At 42.4% G+C, this 24,240-nt stretch overlaps 1 protein-coding gene across 1 annotated transcript in view; it reads right to left on the bottom strand.

Moving 5' to 3' along the window:
• Nucleotides 1-4,283: 4,283 nt before the first annotated feature.
• CATSPERE (catsper channel auxiliary subunit epsilon) overlaps nucleotides 4,284-24,240 on the bottom strand; it is a 54,394-nt gene continuing 34,437 nt past the window's right edge. Inside the window, exons 13-22 of the mRNA XM_081188163.1 lie at nucleotides 23,618-23,693; nucleotides 20,603-20,655; nucleotides 18,969-19,013; nucleotides 15,727-15,763; nucleotides 15,023-15,102; nucleotides 14,632-14,731; nucleotides 9,748-9,846; nucleotides 8,857-9,017; nucleotides 7,332-7,385; nucleotides 4,284-4,858 (exon numbers count right to left, since the gene is read on the bottom strand). Of these exons, the coding sequence (XP_081044289.1) occupies nucleotides 4,672-4,858; nucleotides 7,332-7,385; nucleotides 8,857-9,017; nucleotides 9,748-9,846; nucleotides 14,632-14,731; nucleotides 15,023-15,102; nucleotides 15,727-15,763; nucleotides 18,969-19,013; nucleotides 20,603-20,655; nucleotides 23,618-23,693 (892 nt within the window). The 3' untranslated portion in view covers nucleotides 4,284-4,671. The remainder of the gene's footprint in view (nucleotides 4,859-7,331; nucleotides 7,386-8,856; nucleotides 9,018-9,747; nucleotides 9,847-14,631; nucleotides 14,732-15,022; nucleotides 15,103-15,726; nucleotides 15,764-18,968; nucleotides 19,014-20,602; nucleotides 20,656-23,617; nucleotides 23,694-24,240) is intronic.

Raw genomic sequence — 24,240 nt, 5'->3', positions numbered from 1 at the left:
AGGATTCGAGCCTTTTTGCTTCTTTGTGGGCTTGTGCGCCCGCTGGAATAGGGAGGAGGAGGAGGAGAGGGGGCTCAGGAGCGGGCGTGTACAGCGCCCGATCCTATCTGGAAGCCCCTTTGCAGTGCTTCTGCTAGGAAGGGAGGCAAGCGGGAGAAGAGGAGGGCAACTAGCTGGCGGCAGCAGCAGCAAGGCGACAAGGGAAGGAACTGCCCGAAAGAGCCCAACGGTACAATCCCAACCGTGCTTACTCAGAATTAAGTTACTCTTGAATCTGGTGGGTCTTACTCCCGTGTCAGCGGGGGTTCAAGTGGCCCGCCCCACTTCCTCCCCTTCAGACACACCCTGCAAACCCACTTGCACTCTAGCTATTCCTCTTCCCCTCGCCTCGCAAGCGGCGCTTAACATCATCAATCGCTGGCCTCCTCTCCTTCATGTGCAAAAGGAGGTTCTTTTTAGAACAAATCAGAGACTCCTGTTATGTGCAACCTGGGGAAACTCGGTTTAAGCAAAGGAATTGGCAAACCAGGCTATCAAACGACAGTTCCAAGTTTGTACGTTGGAGAGAACTGTGATTTCTTCCAAAGTGAAAGCAGCAGCTCTTTCTTCTCATCTACAAAGAACAGAAGTAGGGAAAGCACACGACGCTGACAGTTGCTATGCCTAATTCATAGTCAGTTTCACCATAATGAGATTATAATTTGAACAGGACTATAAATTCATTACAGTAGCAGTGTTTTAAACCTATGAACAAATAGATGGTGATCACCACATCCGTGTTATCTGCATAAGGATGCAATTAACATTTCAGGTGTGAAATATGGCTGCTTCCTGTCTGTTACTTTTTCATTCTTTATCTGGGCACAAGCTGTAATCACCATGAGAAAGGTCTGCTGTCCCCTGGCACAACACTCCCCTGACATTGGGAAGACCCAATTGCTTAGTCCCCTAGTACCATCCTTTGCTCCCATACTGCCCAGCAGCAGTTTGTCAGTGCTGCCCAATTAATGTCCCCAAATTACTACAGTGGTGCCCCGCAAGACGAATGCCTCGCAAGACGAAAAACTCGCTAGACGAAAGAGTTTCCCGTTTTGGAGGTGCTTCGCAAAACAAATTTCCTATGGGCTTGCTTCGCAAGACGACAATGCCTTGCGAGTTCCTGCTGGTTTTTCCCCCTCCCCCCTTTTTCTAAGCCGCTAAGCCGCTTATCAGCTGATCCGATCAGCAGATAAGCCGCTAAAAGCCGCTAATAGCGCTAATCCGCTAACCCTTCAATGGGCTTGCTTCGCAAGACGAAAAAACCGCTAGACGAAGAGAATCACAGAACGGATTCTTTTCGTCTTGCGAGGCACCACTGTATTTAGCAACCAACACTGCCTCGTGATCTCTCTGTATCAACCAATGGCAGCGCAGAAACAGAGCACCTGATTGCTGTACTGTACTTGAGTGGGGCTGCTCACTCCCACAGGTTGAAGTGAGAATATATTTCCCAGGATGACTCACAGCCATTTCACAGCACTTTGGAAAACATAATTCCTTCTATATATATGAGCTCATTATATGCAAATAAAGGGATGGGGCCATAAGAATCATAAGTAAACCTTGGAGCGGCCCTTTGGTGCCCTGTCTCCTTTCCTGTTTTGTACATAGCATTTGGGAGCCAAAGAAAAGACAGTCTAGTTTCAAAATCAAGGTCGAAAGACCAATGAGCTGTACAAGAATGCTGCATTTCTCACACTTTTTTTCATTTTTGGTAAATCACTTTCAATGGATTGTTGCACTGATCATTATTAGGTTCCCTTTCAGCTCCCAATTCCATTCAGCCCCGGTGTTCTAATATGGAGTTTTGATATACTGTATACACATATGACGAAATAACTTTATTTTTTCCGCAGCAGAGTTTGAATGGTGTAGGAAATGAATTTGTTTTATATTGATTTGAAGCTTGCAATGTGCTATTTTCAGATGTTTTTTTAAAAAAAAAACAGATATCAAATTTGATTCAGAAGAATGTCAAAAGTGGTGGGGGAGTTTGTTTAGTGGTGGTGAATTCTTGTTTAGGATACAGTATATCTTTCTGAGCATTTTAATGTAAGGAACAACAAACTGTGTTCTTAAAAAAATATTAAACTAGGGAGAAATGGTTGCCCTCCAGATGCTGTTGCATCACAGCTCCCATAATCCCTAACCATTGGTCATGTTAGTTGGGGACCACAGCTCAATGATAGAGCATATATTTTGTGTGGAGAAGGTCCCAGGTTCAATCCACAGCATTTCAAGGCATGGCTGGGAGAGACCCCTGCTTGAAATCCTGCAGAACAGCTGCCAGTCAGTGTAGACAGTACTAAGCTGGTTGGACCAATGATCTGACTTGGTATAAGGCACCTTTCTATGGAGCTGTCAGGAGTTCAGTAACACTTGGGGGGACACAAATGTGAAATGGTCCATCCTCATGTTAAACCACATTTTGCCGTATCCAGTGTTTATTGAATGATGTATCAAGGACCAATGGGGAACTTCAGTGTCACAGCTTGCCCAGTGACTCTTCCTCCCCCTGCCCCTTATTGTGCCATTGACTTCTGATTGGACTGAAACCCATACCAACAGCTCCCCATATGCTAGGTAAAGGTGGCTGGGAGACAAAGAAGTTTATAATGAGCACATATATATAAGGGAAGGGAAATGTGGTGTCCCTCATCTGGGGGCAGGGGAAAGATGCTGAAAGAAATGAGAGAGTGATACAGGGCTATTTTTTTTTTAAAGAATAACAATAAAGTGGTAATAGAAAAGTTGTTATAGAGGGAAGAAGTCAATGCTAAAGGAACAGGGAGGAGGGTTGAAGCAAACAGGCAGCTTGGAGAAGAATAAGGCACAAGTATGACAAGGGATAAAAATACTTGGGGAAACATGAAAGAGAGGAGGAAATATAAAGCAAAATCTTTCTCTACTCCAAATAAGCAAATTTCTGGCTAAAATGGAGAGGCTGAATTTCAACAGCCTTCACAGCCAATGTATGCTCTTAGCATGAATGAAACTGAGCTATGGAACTCCTTGTCATAAGAAAATCTCTGAAGCAAAAAACTTGAGAAATTTCAAAGAGGGATTAGGTATCAGTAGAAAAATGATGCCAGTAATTGTTAACTGATTACGCCAAAGTCTGCCTCCCTCTGCTACAATTTTGTGACTGGTGGGTCTCAGTACAGTGATACCTCGGGTTACATACGCTTCAGGTTACATACCCTTCAGGTTACAAACTCCGCCAACCCAGAAATATTACCTCGGGTTAAGAACAATTCTGGGCCTCATCAATAGGGTTAAGAGCAATTCTGGGCCTCATCAATAGGAGTATAGCATCTAGATCAAGGGAAGTAATAGTGCCACTGTATTCTGCTCTGGTCAGACCTCACCTGGAGTACTGTGTCCAGTTCTGGGCACCACAATTCAAGAAGGACACTGACAAACTGGAACGTGTCCAGAGGAGGGCAACCAAAATGGTCAAAGGCCTGGAAACGATGCCTTATGAGGAACGGCTAAGGGAGCTGGGCATGTTTAGCCTGGAGAAGAGGAGGTTAAGGGGTGATATGATAGCCATGTTCAAATATATAAAAGGATGTCACATAGAGGAGGGAGAAAGGTTGTTTTCTGTTGCTCCAGAGAAGCGGACACGGAGCAATGGAGCCAAACTACAAGAAAGAAGCTTCCACCTAAACATTAGGAAGAACTTCCTGGCAGTAAGAGCTGTTCGACAGTGGAATTTGCTGCCAAGGAGTGTGGTGGAGTCTCCTACTTTGGAGGTCTTTAAGCAGAGGCTTGACAACCATATGTCAGGAGTGCTCTGATGGTGTTTCCTGCTTGGCAGGGGGTTGGACTCGATGGCCCTTGTGGTCTCTTCCAACTCTATGATTCTATGATTCTATGATTCTATGATTCTAACTTTGCTTCAGGATGAGAACAGAAATTGTGCTCCGGCGGCACAGCAGCAGCAGGAAGCACCATTAGCTAAAGTGGTGCTTCAGGTTAAGAACGGACCTCCAGAACGAATTAAGTACTTAACCCGAGGTACCACTGTAATTTTAAGCTATATCAAATTGGAATGGAAGGTAGAGAGTTTGAGAACACGTTTATTGCTTGCTATAAATATTTGTTCACAGACTTTTGTCCTAACACCCAAGCCTGTCACTTATCTACCACCATTATGAATAGTACTATGAACAGTGCTAAGGATTACTGAACATTCACTTACTGTGAAAAACTCTATAAATTGAAAGTGGAGACACTATATGTTCTTTCCATTGTCTGTTTATTTTGTAGCACAATAGAATCTTCAATAAAACAAAATTTTAAAAAAAACAACCAGTGCTAATGATTCAGTTCTTGAGTATCCAGAGGTCATTGTTAACATCTCAGAACCATTCCTGAATAAATATTTTATTTTATTGTTAGAAAATTATTGCACAGAAGGAATGGACCAATTTGGGATAGGGATTTTGAAAAATATAAGATGATCAGCTTTTGAGGGTTTTAGAGAATGTTAGAAAATTGTGTTTAAAAGTATACTTAGTTTGAAACATTACAACATTTGTTTAAAACATTACAGCATTTGTTAAAAACATTACAGTATTGTATGTTCATATACAGTTTAATAAGTACAAGTAATAATTTGTAATTGGGTTACTCATATTTCTTTGCTTCATCTGAAGAAACTGCTGAAATCATCTCTGAATTAAATGACACCACTGGGTCCACAAAATGGAGTGCCCGAAATAATTTCACATACCGATAGTAGCTGAAGGCAAGGACTCCCAAAAAGAAAACAACTATCAGACAAGCCCAACCGGCAATCTTAAGCATGTTTAGGCTAAAATACAAACAAAATGGAACATAAGTGTTTGTGTGTTCATTCAATGAGCAGCTGGATGATGATGATGATAATAATAATAATAATAATAATAATAATAATAATAATCTGGGTGGCTTCCAACAAAATATTAAAAAAATAGAATGCTTTATTGTCACAAGCTCCACTGAATGGAAGGTAATTATTTGTTTAGCTTCCAATACATGTAGAATGTTATTGGAACACCTACACAGAGCTGGGGTGTTATAGCAGCTTGTGCCCCTCTCACCTAAACGTGACACTGCTGTGGCACTCAGCACGCATGCCATATTCAACCCTTCTTCAAGGGGGAAATCGGAACCCATTCCAGGCACTGCTCCAGTGAACCAAACCAACCTGGCACAGCATGGCTAATCTATCCCACAGATTAGCAACTGTGGGTGGGTGGGACTAGGGAGATAGGCAAGAAGGGGTATATATCCCATTATTAAATATCCCAATAATTTATCTCCTAGTCGTTTTCCTTCCAGGGGGAAATATGCAGCTGGCACAAAGACATATAAGAGTAAGCTGCTGTCTGCATCCCCACCAAGGCCATCATGTGCAGCTGGCACAAAGACATATAAGAGTAAGCTGCTGTCTGCATCCCCACCAAGGCCACCATAGCTACAACCACCACTGCAGAAGTCAGAGCAGTGACTCCAATCAAAACCGCAGCAGCAACTGTTGGATTGACATACATGTAATTTTCTCCCCACAAGACTCCGTAGAATGGAACTGAAGAGATTGAAATGCCAGTAATGGAAGCAGGGATTCTGCTACCTGAGTGTTCCTGTTTAGCTCCACCTCAAAAGAACCCATGTCACTCTTATTATGCTCCAAAGGCTGCATTCTGCTGCTGAACAAGACAACTGCCTCTACCATCTGCCTGCATGTCCAATGGGATCTCAAAGCACCTATGTGCACCTGCTGGGATTGTATTATGGCTCCACCTTGTCCTCTGGGCAGAGCCCTAGGTGTCAAGAAACATTTGCCCTGCTTTCAAACAAACTGGCTCAATGATTGCTATTGTTGTTAATTCATGTGTATATCCTGCCTTTCAACCAGTCTGAGGTCCATAGAGATAAAAATGGCAAACACGCTTTGTATTCTGTACAAAGTATTGCTGTGTTCTTTTAAAAGAAAAACCTTGCACTCAAAATGGTGAATTCTGGTAAGGATACAGGAATAAATTCCCTTATCGCAGGTATTAGAAATAATTCCTCTCCCATCCAAATTAATGCTCTATTATTAAAGTTTGCCAAGGATGATGGTAGAAGTTGCAGACTTATTTTGGATTCTTTTGTAAGCTAAATAAGGAAAGTTAGCTGGGGAACAGAGAGATCAGATAGAAGTAGATGCAAAATAAGTAAGAAATCACATTTTTTTCTGAGTCTGTAGTAAGCATATTTCTAGTTGCAGGTGTGAGAGAAAAAAGAATGCTTTAGGGAAGGAAAAAATAAATAAATTCTTGATACCTTTTGAAAGACTTACTAGATTTACAGTGTTGAAGGCTTTTGTGTACAAGAGCCCACATAATCAAACTAATGATGCGCATCTTTAGGTTGCAGATAGAGTAGAAAAATATATAATCAGTAAAGCAAAAATGCAAGTGTGTGATGATTCTATGCAAAGTGAAAGTGCAAATTCAAAACAGCTGTAAGTGGTGATAAATTTGGGTATAAGTGCTAAGAAGATGGCATTGTTGCTAATTCCTGCTGTTTTAAATGATTGCCTACTTACATTAAGCTTTGCATAGAAATATAATTCATTTGCATTTTGTGGCCTTTCAACTCCACCACCTCCATCCCACATTCCCTATGTAGAAACACACATCTGTCATTGGAGGATTCACTTTATGTATCTTTATGTAACTGACAAAAGCTTTTACCACAATATGTCTTAGTCTTCAAGGTGTCACTTTCTGTTGTTTTTAGTAGGGTGGGTATTTTAACACATGGCTGGCATATTGAGAAACATAATTTGCTTGCTTGTTTGAATTTTCAGTGTATTTGTAGTAAAAGTGTGTCATTAATAGCTACTTCTTAGTATCAATACATTAAATGTAGCATGGTCTGTGTGGCTTTTATATGCATAAGGGATCACTTTTTGAGAGCATCTCCACATCAAACATCTAGGGTTGGACCTGAAGATGAAATTGTACATTTTCATAAAACTCCCATAGCTTATGATCTAATTTTCAGAGTCAATTTTTTACACACAGAGAATGTTAACATTCATATTATCAATCTTCCATTGAACTAGAAAAAAATCTGCAAGCCTCTAGGCTTTTTAAGAATGTAGAAAGTAAATACATCTTCCCAGATTTCAGAACATGGAGTTTTTTCAACGGATTTTTACTAATCTTTGTATCAGGATTTTTACCAAACTTTTGTGCAGGAAAAGGAACTAATGCTTGATCTCATGCCAACAAATCAAGGGTACTAATGCCTACCTTTCAATGATGCCATGTGTCCGAACTGCAAAATAAGCTTCATAAGGACAAAAGCTGGAATAAAAAATGAGAGACTAAATATTATTTTTCATAACTGTAAACTACAACAGTCTTATAATGAGAGTGAAACCATCTTATAATTAGAGGGGAACCCCGAAAGGGTCAAATTTTAGACGATTACTGCTTTAGAAAAATCAAGTGTAAGATTCATGACAGTGATGATACTGTGAGAGGAGTGGTGACAGATACATTTGGGCCCTTCAGAGACGGGGCTACTGATACTAGTAGTCCTTGATAGCCTTAACCAACATGAACAGGACGATTCTCCTTCCATATCAGCATGTGTTCTCTGCATGAGTATAAGAAAAAGGGCATGCTACCACAGCCCACACCCCCCAGCACCCTCATTTGTGAGATTGGTTATGTAACTGTTTTTCCATATGTACATATGTACAATCTCATTTGTGAGATTGGTTATGTAACTGATTTCCATATGTACATAAGAAGCTGTAATTGCTGTTGTTTGTACAGAGATTAAATTAGATGAACACACACACTGCATGGGTGTGTGTGAGGTTATTCTACTCTAAGAAAATATTGTGTGTAAAAGAAAGCAGAACTGATAACAAACTATACTTGCAGATTGACTGATTTTGTCTTCCTCCTTGGATACCATCAGTTTAGCCCATGTGCAGAGGCGATATGCCAGGACCCTCCCATAACACAAAATGAGTGAGATTCTGAGTTCTGTGTATCTTATTTTATTTAAATTGTTTTACTGTATTTGTCATCCAATAACTAAAGTTTTCTGGGTGATATTCAGCACACTGAACTGAAAATCTGCTATGTTATTGTGTTCCTAAGTAACAGTTAGATGTCATCTCTGCTATTGACCTGTTGTATAATGTACACCATATATGACACTCAATATTAGTTCTATATACTCAAAGAAGACCCATTGAAACTATTTAACTACCGGTATTTAATTGAAACTATTGGACTATTTAAGTAACTTAAGACCACTGATTTCAATGGATCTACTTTGAATACGAGTTCAGTATCGTCCCAAACACTTAGGAATTAACTTAATTACAAATTTATAAACATGTTCCATTCAGGTATAATTATATTCAACAAAAGAGGTTTAAAGACTGTCTCAAGGCAAATCTAAAAAAATGTAGTATAAACACCAACAAATGGGAAACACTGGCCTGCGAGCGCTCCAACTGGAGAACAGCCTTTACCAAATGTGTCATGGGCTTTGAAGACACTCGAACTCAGGATGCAAGGGGAAAGGTGTTAAGAGGAAGGCACACTTGGCAAATCCACACCGTGATCAACTCCTGCCCGGAAACCAATGTCCCCACTGTGGAAGGACGTGTGGATCCAAGATTGGCCTCCACAGTCACGGACTCATTGTTAAAACCGTGTTTATGGAAGACAATCTTACTTGGCAACGAGTGATCACCAAAGAAGAAGAAAGAAGATATTTAACCATACAGCTGCTAATTATGTTAAAGCTAACCTGTAGTTTGGATCCATTATCTTCAATCTGAACAAGAATATGCCAGCATAGTCCTGAGGCCAAATGATAGAGTTGATGCCAGAATGGTTCATGAGTTCATATTGATTATCTAGTGTTCCTAGAAGTCCAGCACCACCACTCATAAAACAGGATACGTAATTCTGGGTGGGGAAATGTAATTAATTTACCATAAGACAAACATCCATAATACGTGAGGAATATGGTAAGTACAAATAATATACCTGCTTTATGTCCTAAAGTGTTTCCATAATAAATAAGTAGCTGATTCCATAGTTGTTGGGTTGGAAAAAATAATTAGGTACAGCTTAAGACACTATAGTTTTCAAAGTATTGGCAAATCATGCAATTCAGAACATCAGCAAAGCTGGTGGGTAGGAGGCAGACCAAAGATGGAAGATCCAAAATATCTAAAGCTCTGCTTGGGACACACAAACAGGGTGGATAGAAGGGTGGAAGTCCCTTTCTGGCCATTTTTGAGAGGGTGGGGTAACATTACAATTTCCCACCTATTGTTTCCATGGGGTATATTTTGTTCTGTTTGGCGTGTGTAAGAAGAAGGGGACTCATGCCCCCTTTTTACCTCTACTGATATCTGTAAGATAAGGGCTACATATGTTTCTACAGGGCTGATAGGTGCCTTACAAGGTCAGATTTCCTGTTTCAAGGTACGGCACCACCTGCTGCCTTTGGAGAAGGAGATCCAAAACATCATATAGCTCTAGAGATGCACTGCCAGTGATTGTGCCCTAAGTATTATTGCATTGCCTCTTGAATATTAATTTGTGTGTCCTGATCAATATTCATAGGCAAAATACCATGAGAGCTTCAGAATTCATATTATTAATTTCCTTATTATATACATTTTCTTACATGTCTCCCCCAATAGCGATCTATAGTATATGCAGTAATGCTTTCTAGATCCTGAGGAACCATTGAAGACATATTTTGTGCTTTGCTCAAACAGCGTACCTGTTCAAAGAATATAAATGCACAAAGTAAAACAGAAATCACATGCACAGTCTCACCCAAAGTCTCAGCTGTACAGCATATTTAAATTTTATCAATCTCTTAAGCCTGATATAGATACTAATGAAACTGGAAAATATAAAAGTTTAAAGCATTGTAACACAAATACAACCCTTCATAGATTTCAGTCCATCCTGTTTTGCCTCCTGACACCTTGTCAACCTTACTGGGATCTCAGGTAAGGTCATGTCCAGCATTCGGAAGCCTTATATGGTCTCGTGGAGGCTCTCACAAGAGCTTGCCAGAAGCCACCACCGCATCTACTTGCTTCTCTGGTAGTGTGTGCGCGTGGACACACAGATGTATTCCTTGCATTCCACTGCCTGTTTGGACTTATGTCTGCCGGATCCAATGGACACTGCCTCCAAAACCTTTGGGCAGCAATTAAGGCACTGGCCCAGGCTAGGAATCTGTGGTGGACTTTGTGGCCCTTAAAAATTCTGACGATTCTGATATTTCTTCCCATGGTAATTGTAAAAATGTAGTGTTGATAAGGTGTCTGGTCTAGAGGTTAGAAGGGTCCATTAGAGTGTGCCGACTTCATAGATCCTTAGAATTCTCGTATTTGGTGTTTTCTCAAATTTGGACAGAGCAGATGTAAATATTACATACGTTAAATGCAATAGCACATACGTTTTGGCCCTCAGTTTAGCATTTATACTCACTACAGATAACTTTTAAGGAGGAAGTGAAGTCAGGAAGCAGGAGGATAACTCGTGAGTGGCAGCTATTTTCACATACTAATTGGAACGAACAAACCAATTTCTGGGCAGGCAGCTTATAGTTTATATCTGTTGGGGTGTACACAGCTGTTCTGTTATTAAAAACCAGGTATTGAATAAATTGTGTGTAGTTCACCATGCTACACAAAAAGGAATTTAATACATTTGGCAGGTTCAGTTGGTTAGAGCATGGTGCTGATAATGCCAAGGTTGCAGGTTCAATCCCCATATGGAACAGCTGCCTATTCCTGCATTGCAGGGGGTTGGACTAGATGATCCTCAGGGTCCCTTCCAACTCTGCAATTCTATGATTCAATTATTTCAGTATTTGTGCCTTGCTTATTAAACATGTTGCTTCTAAAGTTTTGAAGAATTTGCTTTTAAATCAATTTAGCACTGTCAAGAGGGACGCGGGTGGCGCTGTGGGTTAAACCACAGAGCCTAGGACTTGCCGATCAGAAGGTCGGTTGTTTGAATCCCCGCAACGGGGTGAGCTCCCGTTCCTCGGTCCCTGCTCCTGCCAACCTAGCAGTTCGAAAGCACGTCAAAGTGCAAGTAGATAAATAGGTACCACTCCGGAGGGAAGGTAAACGGCGTTTCCGTGCGCTGCTCTGGTTCGCCAGAAGCGGCTTAGTCATGCTGGCCACATGACCCGGAAGCTGTACACCGGCTCCCTCGGCCAATAAAGCGCTGCAACCCCAGCAGTGGCGTAGCGTGGGTTGTCAGCACCCGGGGCAAGGCAAGTAATTTGCGCCCCCTAACCCGTGGATTTTAGCACTCGAGTGCGAGCGCGCCCTCGGATTTTTCCGGTAACACTTGACTTTATAGAATCATAGAATCGTAGAGTCGGAAGGGACCCGATGGTCATCTAGTCCAACCCCCTGTGGTGATGATGATGATACATTTATTATTTATTTATACCCCACCCTCCCCAGCTCAGGGCGGCTAACACCAGTAAAATTACAATAGAAACATAATGGGGGGAGGGACCAATTTAAAATACAGGTTAGAATGCAATTTGAAAAGCAGCCTCATTTTAAAAGTAGCCCACAAATCAAAACTGTAAGGGGAGGGAAGACATAAGGGTCCCACTGAGTCCAAACCAAAGGCCAGGTGGAACAGCTCTGTCTTGCAGGCCCTGAGGAAAGATGCAGGACCACGCAGCTGTCCCGTGCGGGGATCGAACCTGCAACCTTGACATCCCTATTTCCATAGGGTTCGGGTTTCCGAGTGGCTAGGGAAACCAAGCTGGATGGGGAGGGGAAGCCACAAACATGAGTCTGACCAAACTGCGGGAAGCAGTGGAAGACAGGAGTGCTCTGGTCCAGGGGGTCACGAAGAGTCAGACACGACTAAATGACTAAACAACAACAACAACAATAATAATAATGTATGAAGTTACATTGAAAGACCTACATTGGCTCCCTGTACGTTTCTGAGCACAATTCAAAGTGTTGGTGTTGACCTTTAAAGCCCTAAACGGCCTCGGCCCAGTAGACCTGAAGGAGTGTCTCCACCCCCATCATTCTGCCCGGACACTGAGGTCCAGCGCCGAGGGCCTTCTGGCGGTTCCCTCCCTGCAAGAAGTGAGGTTACAGGGAAGCAGGCAGAGGGCCTTCTCAGTAGTGGCACCTGCCCTGTGGAACGCCCTCCCACCAGATGTCAAAGAGAAGAACAACTACCAGACTTTTAGAAGACATCCGAAGGCAGCCCTGTTTAGGGAAGCTTTTAATGTTTGACGTATTAATATTTTTTTGGAAGCCGCCCAGAGTGGCTGGGGAAGCCCAGCCAGATGGGCAGGGTATAAATAATTTATTTTTATTTTTATTAGACACCCCCCAAGCCAAGGAGATAAGTAACTCTACAACTTCAGAAGTCATCTGAAGGGAAGTTTTTTTAAATGTTTCATGTTTTATTATATTTTTATCCAAGGTGACTGGGGCAGCCCAGTCATATGGGAAGGGTATAAATAATAAAATTATTACTATTATTATTATTATGGAATAGGGCGTCTCAATTTTCTTTGATGAAATGTTGCAAGGTATTCCGATTAATGCTTTTTATAGGATATTGGACACTGTGCGAGTTTATGGCTGCCAAGTATTGGCCTGAAAGTAAGCGCAGCCGGTGTCAGGGAACTGCTGGAGGATGGAGCTTGCAAGTGTTAGAATGCAAAACGCGGACAGGTTCAGGCACGCAAGAAGGTGGGGGAAAGGGGAGCCCGGATGGCTCAGTTTAAGAGCACGGCGCTGATAAGGCCAAGGTTGCAGGTTCGATCCCTTGTAGGGGGGCAGCGGCGTATTACTGCATTGCAGCGGGTGGGACTAGATGACCCTCGGCTCCCTTCCAGCTCGACAGACTCTATGAAAGGGCATGGAGCGCGGAAGTTGCATTGCAAGTAGTATGCGGGGGGGGGGCGTGCAAGGGTTGCAGAGAGAGAGAGGGGGGGAGGGAGGGGGAACTGGCCCTCCGCTGGACAACTGACCCGGCCGGGCTCTGTTTCCCAGGGAAGCAGGAAGTTGCAATCCAAAGTTGCAGAAGCGCCCTGCTCCTTCTTCCGCGGAGGGAAACGCTCCTGCGGAGGCGAGAGGCAGCGAGGAGGCGAGGCTTTTGTGAGGTAGGGAGAGGAAAGACGGGGGAGGGAACCCAAGGAGGATTTGCACGAGAGGGAATGAAGGGGAAACGCGCCTCCCACGCGGAGCACTTTTCCCCGGGAAATGCACGGGGTGGGGTCGTGGCTGATCCGTGCTGCGCACTCGCGTCGTGCGGCCCAAAGTGCTGCAGGATCTCCAATGCAAGACCCCCTTTTAAAACCTCCCCCTCCCCCAGCTCTGGAAAAAAAGGGGGAAGGGGATGGCGTCAGGGTGCGGAGGCTGCCCGTGCCCGGCCAGGCGTCGGTGGCGGCGTCAGTGAGTGGAGCGCAGCCGCAGTGGCGGCGGGGGGGGGGGCGCGGGCGCGCCAAGGCGCAAGGCTGGCGGTGGCGGCGGGGAGCCCAGCGGAGGAAGGAACTTGTCCCTTCCCTCTGGACTCGTGCCCCCCGCAGATGTTGCGCCCGGTGCGGCTGGCACCCCTGGCACCCCCCACGCTACGCCACTGAACCCCAGAGTCGGCCACAACTGGACTTAATGGTCAGGGGTCCCTTTACCTTTACTTTAGCACTGTCAAGAGCTGTGTAAAAGACTGATTCAAACAACATCCATTAAAAAACCCTATTGTAAACAAAAATTCATATTTATTAAAAGGATTTATATACCACTTACTATTTCAAAGAGGTTACCGTATTTTTCGCTCTATAGGACATACTTTCCCCCTCCAAAAATGAAGGGGAAATGTGTGTGCGTCCTATGGAGTGAATGCAGGCTTTCGATGAAGCCTGGAGAGCGAGAGGGGTCGTTGCGCACCGGTGCCCTCTCGCTCCCCGGGCTTCAGGCAGCTATCCGCAAACCTTCGGAGCGTTCCCCCAGCCTGCAAGCTCCTGGAGTGGCGGCTAGGCTGCGCAACCTTGCCTCCGCTCCCGGACCTGAAATTTTTTTTCTTTATTTTCCCCCTAAAAACTAGGTGCGCCCTATGGTCCGGTGCGCCCTATGGAGCAAAAAATATGGCATATCACTAAAATAAAAACACAACCTCAAACCAGTTAAACGGCAATATAAAAGCATTCAAAAGTGAATAAAGCAGAAATTTGTAAGATTCAAACATGTAAAAAAGGTTCAATCTTAGATGTCGGGGAAAGCCTGGGCAAAAATATGTCTTCACAATACATCTATCTGAAGCAACTGGTGGTTGCTGTTTCATGAATGGCAGATGGAAGGGCATTTCACAGTTGAGGAGCAACAGCAGAAAATGCTGATTTTGAAGTCATTGCCCCAAGACATTTTATGGGGTGTGTGGTGCCATGAGAATTCCCCCCCCCCAGTTGATCTAAATGATCTTAAGGTCTAAAATTGGGCAGGTGGTCTCTTATTCTTGATTAACCTGAAAGATTAGTGTACAAATGTCTGCTCACCTGTTTTACTGTTGTGTTATAATGGTAGTCATTCCTGCCATTCATCTCCCACAAGATATAATTTGCCTCAACAGTCCCAATCATGTTTTCACGCTCATATCTAGAAAGAACAGAAATACAGTGTCACGTCTCTGTAAAGGACAAAAAAAACCCAAAAACAACAACAACAAAAACCATACTAAGGGTATACACTACTGTAGGCCAGAGTTCTTGCCAATAAGGCAATTTTTAAAAATATGGAACTGGTGGGGAATTGTGGTAATGAAGATAATAGCTGCATTATCACTCTTTTATCTTTCATCTGATTGGGATGTTCAAAGAAAGGGCTTAACGAATAAATATATATAAATACATATTTTCCATGGGTCTATAGTGTTTAAAAGCTGCTTACAAGAGAACAGTAGGACGAAATGGACGTGCGTAATGGACCTCTATTGGGCAACCAAATAGTGCCAAATTGTACTCTTGCTCCTAGGAGAAAAGTAGGTTAACATAAATCTCTCCCTGCCTTCTGTTTGCATCAATAATATACTTAACATATTTATTTATTCACTTTATTAGTTGCTTGGCACTTAAGGAGTCTCCAAGTGACTTACAAAACTTAAAAGCATAAAGCACGGCAGAGAATTAGAAAGAAGTACATTGTATTACAATAAAAGCTATGCAAACACCACAAAACAGCAGAAAAACCTTCAACAGAAAAACGCCATTACAGTTGTACCTTGGTTTTCAAATGCCTTCGTACTCGGACGTTTTGGCTCCCAAACGCTGCAAACCTGGAAGTGACTGTTCCAGTTCGCAAACTATTTTTGGAAGCCGAATGTCCGACGGGGCTTCCGCGGCTTCTGATTGGCTGCAGGAGCTTCCTGCAGCCAATCAGAAGCTACACTTTGGTTTCCAAATGTTTTGGAAGTCAAACGGACTTCCGGAACAGATTCCATTCAACTTCCAAGGTCTGACTGTAATAGCAAAACCATAATAATCTCTCAAATGCTTTGTAGGTATGTTTTTACCTCGTGCCAAAAGCAGGACCTGGTTAGGGAAAGTGTTCCACTAGTGGGAGCTATAACTGAAAATTAAGTGTGTAGTTCTTACCCAGTCTTCTCCCTGTGTTTTGACCCATCGATATTTCCTAATGTGAGGAAAAAATAAAGTTTTTCAATGGTAAGGACAATGTTTTATTTATTTATCTATTTATCTATTTATTTATTTATTTATTTATTAATTATTATTATTATTATTATTATTATTATTATTATACCCCCACCCATCTGTCTGGGTTTACCCAGACACTCTGGGTGGCCCATAGCATATTTTAGAACATAATAAAACATCAAACATTAAAATCTTCCTGATACAGGGCTGCCTTCAGATGTCTTCTGAAAGTCAAATAGTGTTTTATTTCCTTGACATCTGAAGGGAGGATGTTCCACAGGGAGGGTGCCACTGCTGAGAAAGCCCTCTGCCTGGTTCTCTGTATCCTTGCTTCTTGCAGTGAGGGAACCAGCAGAAGACCCTTGGAGGAGGACCTCAGTGTCTGGGCTGAACAACGAGGGAAGGAAATGCTCCTTCAGGTATACTGGGCCAAGGCTTCAAAGATCAGCACCAACACTTGGAATTGTGCTCGGAAGAGTGCTGGGAGCCAATGAAGATCCTTTAGGACTGGTGCTATATGGTCCCGGTGGCCACTCCCAATCACCAGTCTAGCTGCCACATTCTGGATTAATTGTAGTTTCCGGGTCACCTTCAAAGCATAGCAGCAGTCCAAGCAGGAGATAAGCAGAGCATGTACCTCTCTGGTGAGACAGTGTGCAGGCAGGTAGAGTCTCAGCCAGCGTATCAGGTGGAGCTGGTAGACAGCTGCCATGGACATAGAATTGACCTGCAACCCCATGGACAGCTGTGAGTTCAAAATGACTCCCAGGCTGCGCACCTGGTCCTTCAGGGGTACAGTTACCCCATTCAGGACCAGGGAGTCCTTCACACCTGCCCACCTCCTGTCCCCCAAAACAGTACGTCCATCTTGTCAGGATTCAACTTTAATCCGTTAGCCGCCATATATCCTCCAACCGCTTCCAGACACGCACACAGGACCTTAACTGCCTTCACTGGTTCAGATTTGAAGGAGAGGTCAAGCTGGGTACCATCCGCATACTGATGAACACCCAGCCCAAACCCCCTGATAATCTTTCCCAGCAGCTTAATATAGAAGTTATTGCCCATAGTGTGTGATTACGTCTCACACTTTAAATTTTAGAGTCACAACTGCTCCACCATTTTCCTCCTCATTTTTCACTACTAAATAGCTATGCACTCCATTGCAATTCCTGAATACTCAGTCCTCAAAAGGAAGAAGTGAAACGAGAAAATCAGGAGTAAAAATTTAGCAGATTGAGGATGAGAAGGTAAATGGAGCCACTTTCGCTTACTTGACAAACCAGCAACTTCCAGCTCCTTCTCTCCTTGTTCCCCCTGCTCAATTTCAGCTGCTCATCATAAAGTGTTTTGTAACTAAGGACTACTATTTCTGCTTTTGCTTCCCCAGACTCCTTTATCCCAATTCCTTTCCCTTTTGTGTCATGGCCTTTAGATTATAAACCCAAGAGCAGGGTATTTTATGACTGCTCTTTGTAAACCACCCTGGAAACCTTTTTTCACTGGAGAATAATAAAAAAAATCCAACAAACAAACAAACAAACAAGCTATGGAACATGGCTGAGAACAGGCATCCTATAAAATAAAATAGAATTCGTTTTTTAAAGTGCTTTTTCTCTATTGTTTATCATTAAACTTGTAAAATGTTTTCCCTGATAATGACTACCATACCCCCCAACATTTCTCTGTTGAAAATAGGGATGTCCCATTCCATAATGACAATTTTACTATTTATATCCCACACATCTTCTTGGGTTGCCCCAACACCCTGGGAAGCTTCCAACATATAAAAAGAATAATAAAACATTAAACATAAAAAACTTCCCTATACAGGATTGCCTTCAGACAGCTCGGGGGTTGGATAAGTCCATACCCTCCAAAATTTATCCAATGAAAATAGGGACATCCTAAGGAAAAATGGGACATTCTGGGATCAAATCAGATACTGGGATGGCTTCTCTAAATTAGGGATGTCCCTGGAAAATAGGGACACGTGGGGGGTCTGGACTACTTCAACTAGCAAGGCAGAAAATGGCCAGCATGGGTTTTGGCCTGATGCAGAAATGTTTCTATATTTCACAAGACTTTATATTTCACAAGAAGATCTATCCCACTGTTTCTTGAGTTGTCCTATTTACAGTGACTTAAGACACACATAAAATAGCTTCTTCCCAAAACTTGTTTTACACAACTCAATTCAAAACTGAAATCTTAACATTCAACAGTAAAAAGAAAAGAACTGGAAAGATGTCTTTATTTGCCCTTGCAGTGGAACATGTACAGTAAAAGTGGAGTGTTTTAATGAATAATTGTATAAGTCTTGACAACAGATACAGGTATATTGATTCATGGTTCTTGTCATATCTGCCTATGATATACCTATTCAGCTACTGTATTTAAAGTTTTGTTTTCTATTGATGTATTAGTTTTGTTACAGCTTATGCCCCCCCAAAGGGACGTGGGACACTGAGGGTTAAACCACAGAGCCTAGGACTTGCCGAGCAGAAGGTCGGTGGTTCGAATCCCCGCGATGGGGTGAGCTCCCGTTGCTTGGTCCCTGCTCCTGCCAACCTAGCAGTTCGAAAGCACGTCAAAGTGCAAATAGATAAATAGGTACCGCTCCAGCAGGAAGGTAAACGGTGTTTCCATGTGCTGCTCTGGTTTGCCAGAAGCGGCTTAGTCATGCTGGCCACATGACCCGGAAGTTGTACACCGGCTCCCTCGGCCAATAAAGCGAGATGAGCACTGCAACCCCAGAGTTGGCCACGACTGGACCTAATGGTCAGGGGTCCCTTTACCTTTACCTTATGGCCAATAAAATAACATATTTACCTTATTTACACTTTCCATACAGCAAAAGGATATGGTGGAGTATAAATTTAGCAAAAGACTTAGTAGCAAGCTCACTATTGTGTTTTGGGACAGACTAAATGGGTTTGCCAGCAAAGTTAAAATACTGCCTGATTGGATGATCTTTTGGAGGGAGGAATTTTGTATCTGGATTCACTATCTCAGTCTCAGAGATAACCAGCACTATCAGAGTTGGCAGCTCTGATGTATGACAGCATTAAAAAAACAAAAAATTGATGCCTGTACTCTACCACCTACAGAACACTTAAATAAACTGGAATAGCAGTCGAAAACAATTTATTTCCATCCATATTTTATATGAAGTTTCTTACGCGGGTATTTTGAATGTAAAAGTTTGATTGCTACAATTTTTGGGTCTGTGGACACAAAAAAAGAGAAATACAATTATATAAAGATATTTATGATTAAAAGATAAGTTTGAAAATATAGCACAGAATTTATTATGGTCTTTCAACATTTTATATATTATTAATATTCTTATTATTTCATTTATATATAGCTGAATGCCAAAATAGGATTCTAAAGGTTTATGAGGTATAAAACAAATTACACAAACATTAAAATATAAACATCCATAATTAGAATACACAATAAAACAATCAAATTAAAATAACACAGCAATTTAAACAAAGGACTCTGGTCAAGAGTTCAAGAGAATGCCTACATAGACAGAAGCATCTTCTAAAGCTGGAGGAATATCAGTACAAATGCAGTTTCTTGCATTTCAGTAAGGAGTGTACAGTTGGCTTGCAACTTACACAGAGGTAACATTCCAAGGGTTTGTATGCAAAGGCAGGAAGACCCCTGAAACTGCCACCACATGACTATCCCTATCTTACTGGCAGTGGCGGAGGAAGAGGGGTGCGGGGTGTGTGGTCCGCCCCAAGTTTCGTCACTGAGGGTGTGTGTATGACAAAATGAATTGTTGTAAAAAAATTGGGCTCACAAAACTTTTTAGGAGTGACGTGGTGGCTTAGACACCTGCAGGTTCCAACCTGCCTCAAACGGCAGCATGGGACTTGCGTCTGCCTACTGCCTCTCCCTCAGCCACCCTACAGCTGAGGGGGAGGTGGAGGAGAGGCTCCAAGCATTGGAAAGGCTCACCCCGCACCCATGGGTGCAGATCGCCCTGCCCCTGACTGCAGGACACGCCCCCACACCAGGCACTGCTTACTGGGCTCTGGGAAGCATGTGGGAGACCTCTGGAAGGCTGTGGGAGCCTCCAATGAAATCTTGCAGGGCTGTCCAAAATCTTGGGAGCCTCCCACTGCCTTCCAAAGGCCTTGCGTGACTTTCCCAGACCCCAATAAGCAAGGTGAAGGGCTTAAAAACTGTCCCTGCAGCAGGAAAATCCGGCTCAAAAGGCCTAGGATTAATATGAAGGAACTTTAAGTTATCTGAATTTGCTAAAAGTTAGTATTACTTCACAGCAGGCATAATTAATAGATCTCACTGCTACAAGCTGTGGTGAGGTGACAGTGACTGGCTTAGATGACTCTTAAATACAAGACAAGACAAGTTTATGAAAGATAAGTCAATCAACAGCTATGAGCTGAGAGAGCTAACTTGAACCCCCAAGTTTGGAAGCATGGTGCCACTGAACAGCCTTCTCAGAGGGAATACTATTGCTTTCATGCCTCACTTTGGATTTCTGGGAGCAGGATGCTGCAGTTAGATAGACCTTGTTGGTCCTGGTACATAAGTGTTCCTTGCGTTCACAGACAGGTTAATTTATCTCACTCATCTGCCCCCAAAACAGGGTTTCGGAGGTGGCTAAAACTCATAGTGAACCGCAATTAATAAACAAGATAAGAACAGTTATACAATACAGTCAACGTCAAAGAAAACCCTACAGAACCCAATTTGACTATAGTATCTACAATTATTATTTTTTTTGCAATGTAGAACATGGAGGAAGAAGGGAAAAAATAGCATTGTTACTTGCTTTTCAATAACCAGGTCTCGAAATACAGGACAACCAACATTTATGTGCGCTACCTGAAAAGAAGCACATTCTAGTAAGCTGACAGTTTCTGCCATCACACACAATGGCCAAAATATCAGTGGGGGAAAATAATTTCTGTTCAAACTCACACCACTGTAATGGCACTCTGGGGGGGAGAGGGGAGAGAGACAGCACAGATCTAGGTTTAAAAGCTGACATTTGAAAGCCAATTTTTGTGATTTACATGCATGAAGTACAGTATTAAAATATATGTAACAAATAAAATAATGCATTTTTAATGTGCATTCCAATGCACAACATGGCTAGAGAAGTCCCACTGATCACATACTTAACTACTGTCATTAATCTGATTTGAATTGATTTTATAATGAAATGATTTTGGAATGTTGTATCATTTTAATGTTGTTAGCCGCTCTGAGCCCAGCTTCAGCTGGGGAGGGTGGGATATAAATAAAATTTTATTACTACTTATTATTATTATTATCTCCTAAAGAAATCAATGTACAACTTTGGCTAAATTGTGCCTCATTTGGAGGTGTCAAGCAGTTCACTTTCCCAGAAACTACTAACTCTTGGTAGAAAGCAAATTCATAAAATATGGTACTCTGGCTGCAACCCTTAGTATAATTACTTTGGATTAAGTCTCACTGATCACTTCATTTCCAAGTATATGGGGTTAGGCTTGTCTTTAATTTTTCTAACTTTTATTGCAGTTAATGGACCTAAATTAGTTATAGCTATTCATTTCAATGGGTCTACACTGAGTTAAAGTTAAATATAAGACTGAGCCTGGAAAACTGAAACATCTTAAACCTACAATAGCAGGCTATAACGAAGCCTCAAGTGGTGGTTCCCACAGCGCAGCAACCCGGCAAAGGGGGTGCAGTAAGGAAAACCACCGTCACCTCTCCGCTGGGAAGCGCTGAGCAAAGGCGAGTCCCTAGGCAACGAGGCCGATTTGATCGGCACAAGGCATGCAAGCTCCACCCTCCAGTCGTTCTTAGACTCCTTATTGGGTGAGCAACGCAGCCAAGCAACACAGTTGGAACCTCCCTCCTCCCTGGCCGGCAGGGAGGGAGGGAGGGAGGGAGGGAGAGAAGCTGCTTCCTTTGAAATCCAGGAAATTTAAGGGACATCATCAGTAAGGGACAGCAGCAGGACACAGCACTGGGATAAGGGACTTTCCCACCAAATAAGGGACGGTTGACAGTTATGCTTCTTATCTTTTATATTTTTTGATTGTTACATTATGTTATGAATGTATATATGTATGTTATGCTATGTTATTCTGAAGCCTTTGGGCAAAAGGCTGTATAAAAATGTTTCAACAAACAAACAAGCAAACAAACAAACAAACAAACACATTCGTTGATGAGAGTCCTCCTCAACCCTTTATCATATGACGGCAATATTTTTAGACTGACAGTAATTCCAGATGGGCAGTTTATTGAGCATTCGTCTTGATTTTTTTTGCACATAATTTGTTTATAAATGACACTGCCATTTAGTAGTTGGTATCTTGTGTAATTTTTCATCACTTATCTTACCATCAAAAGTCAGAAAGGGGAAAGTTAACAAAAATTGCACTGGTGAGTATATGCTAACAACCACTAGATGGCAATGTCATATATTGTCACAACCACAAAAAGTGTGAACAAATCAGGATAAACTCAATAAGCTCAATAAACAGCTACCTGAAAACAGTGAGTATTTTGATTGTTTTGTTGGACAATCTCTGAAAGTCACAGCAACATCTTGATTTTATTGGACTTCTCAGGGGCTTTTGTACCTGATATCGTTGAAGTATCAGATATTATCAGATATTATACTGCTGGTGACTATCCAAGGCAAACACTTGAGATGGTTTTAATTTTACCTCTCAATATGTACCCAGATAGTGGAGACAGAACTGTGTCTTGTGAGGCTCTTTTTATTTGGTAATGTTTGTCATTTAATATTTATGCAAAACTGTTGGGAGAGAGAATGTGGAATTTAAGAGTTTGATATGATTAATATCATGACATTGCCTAACTTTCTGCTTCATTCTTTCTCTTTATCATCCATTAACCAGAGCATCCTTGGTCCTGAACTCGTTGGTGTCTGAAGGCTACAGTCTGTTGGATAAGGAGAATAAGACTAAAACTGAACCTGGATAAAATGGAACTGATGTTGATAGAGGATCCAAGGAGGCTGGAGCCCTTGCCACTGACTGAGGCATTTCCCTTGATAGAGTATGTATGCAGCCAAATGCTGCTTAGAGTACAGCTGCTCCTGACGATCCAGGTTGTGGCCAGGAGTTTTTTCTATCTAATCTAACCTCTGTCCTGCCGCCCAATATGAATGGCAAAACTGTATACTGAAAAATGGGGACCAGGCGGTCAGCAACCTCTATCAGCTATTATTGTGGTAGCTTTCTAAAACCTCTGGATTCAGGAAGGGCCGCTTCAAGAGGGGCCACACCACCCTGGCTCCTGTCGAGTTCGGCAAGAGCTGGGGCACCATGACGGCAGAAGTAGGGGGGGGGGGGAACGACAGCAATTCCCATTTAAACCTAGGCAGCAAAGCAGGATAGGCTGCCCAGGGGGTGGGGAATAACAAGAATATTTAACAAAATGTGTGGAATGAACATGTGTTCTGTTCAATCAGCCATCCTGTACCTCACAGTATTTTATTCCATCCCTCCTCTCGCTGGGAATGTCTGTAATCCTCCTACACACTTCAAGCAGCAGTATGCGGCTCTGTCCTTATTGGGGTTTTTTTGGGGGGGGGTTCCCCTTAGGATTTCCCCTCTAATGTTGTTTTTTACCCTTCTGCACACCACGTGGTCCTCCAAGCCAACTTTATCTTCAGACATTAAAGATCTCTATCAGGTATTTTTTAAAAAAATGAAAGTTTTTGCAACAGTGTATTTGTTAGTGCTTAAGGTACTATGGTATTCAGTTGTTTTCATCCTTTTTTAAAAAGAAAGATTAGCATCTCATGCTAAAAACTTACCTTGTTGGGAGTCATACATGTTCTTCCAGTGAGGGAAGGTTCCACTTCAATTGTCATAATACCCGTTGAACTAATTCTACAAGGAAGTATCAGCCATAAAACAGGTATATTTAAGACACTTAAAATTAATCATTTATATAATACTTATGTGTTGCTTTCACAACTGATATTTATTTCATTATCTGTTCCCAAAATTCAAATCCACAAACTTAAGTTTTTAAGAGTTCCATCTTATACTTGAGATTCTGGCTGGGGGATTCAGGGTCTGGTGGAAGCACCTCAATACTTTCAGAATTTAACATATATTGCTGGCATGACCGATGTCCTAGTGGAACTCCCACAATCTGCCAACAGAGAACTCTGTCAGTAGAACTGTTCCACAAGCAAAGATACACTGGCAAAGCAGCCAAAACAGGATAGAGATGATGAAAATGAGAGTGGAAGCATGGCTGCCCACTGCAACATGGTGCACGGACACGGCTGGGGGTATGCTAAGGGCCCCCACAAATCTGGTGATGGTGTTTGCTGTCAGTGCAGCCACTTGTATTTATCATTCATTTGACCTTTGAACTAAAAACCCCTTTGCATGAGAATTGTTGTTTCTACATATTGATTTCCTATCT

Source organism: Podarcis bocagei (genome assembly GCF_964188305.1).
Source record: "Podarcis bocagei genome assembly, chromosome: 3".
Taxonomy (NCBI): domain Eukaryota; kingdom Metazoa; phylum Chordata; class Lepidosauria; order Squamata; family Lacertidae; genus Podarcis; species Podarcis bocagei.
Note: the sequence above shows the minus strand (reverse complement) of the source record. Positions and strands in the feature narration are given on the sequence as shown.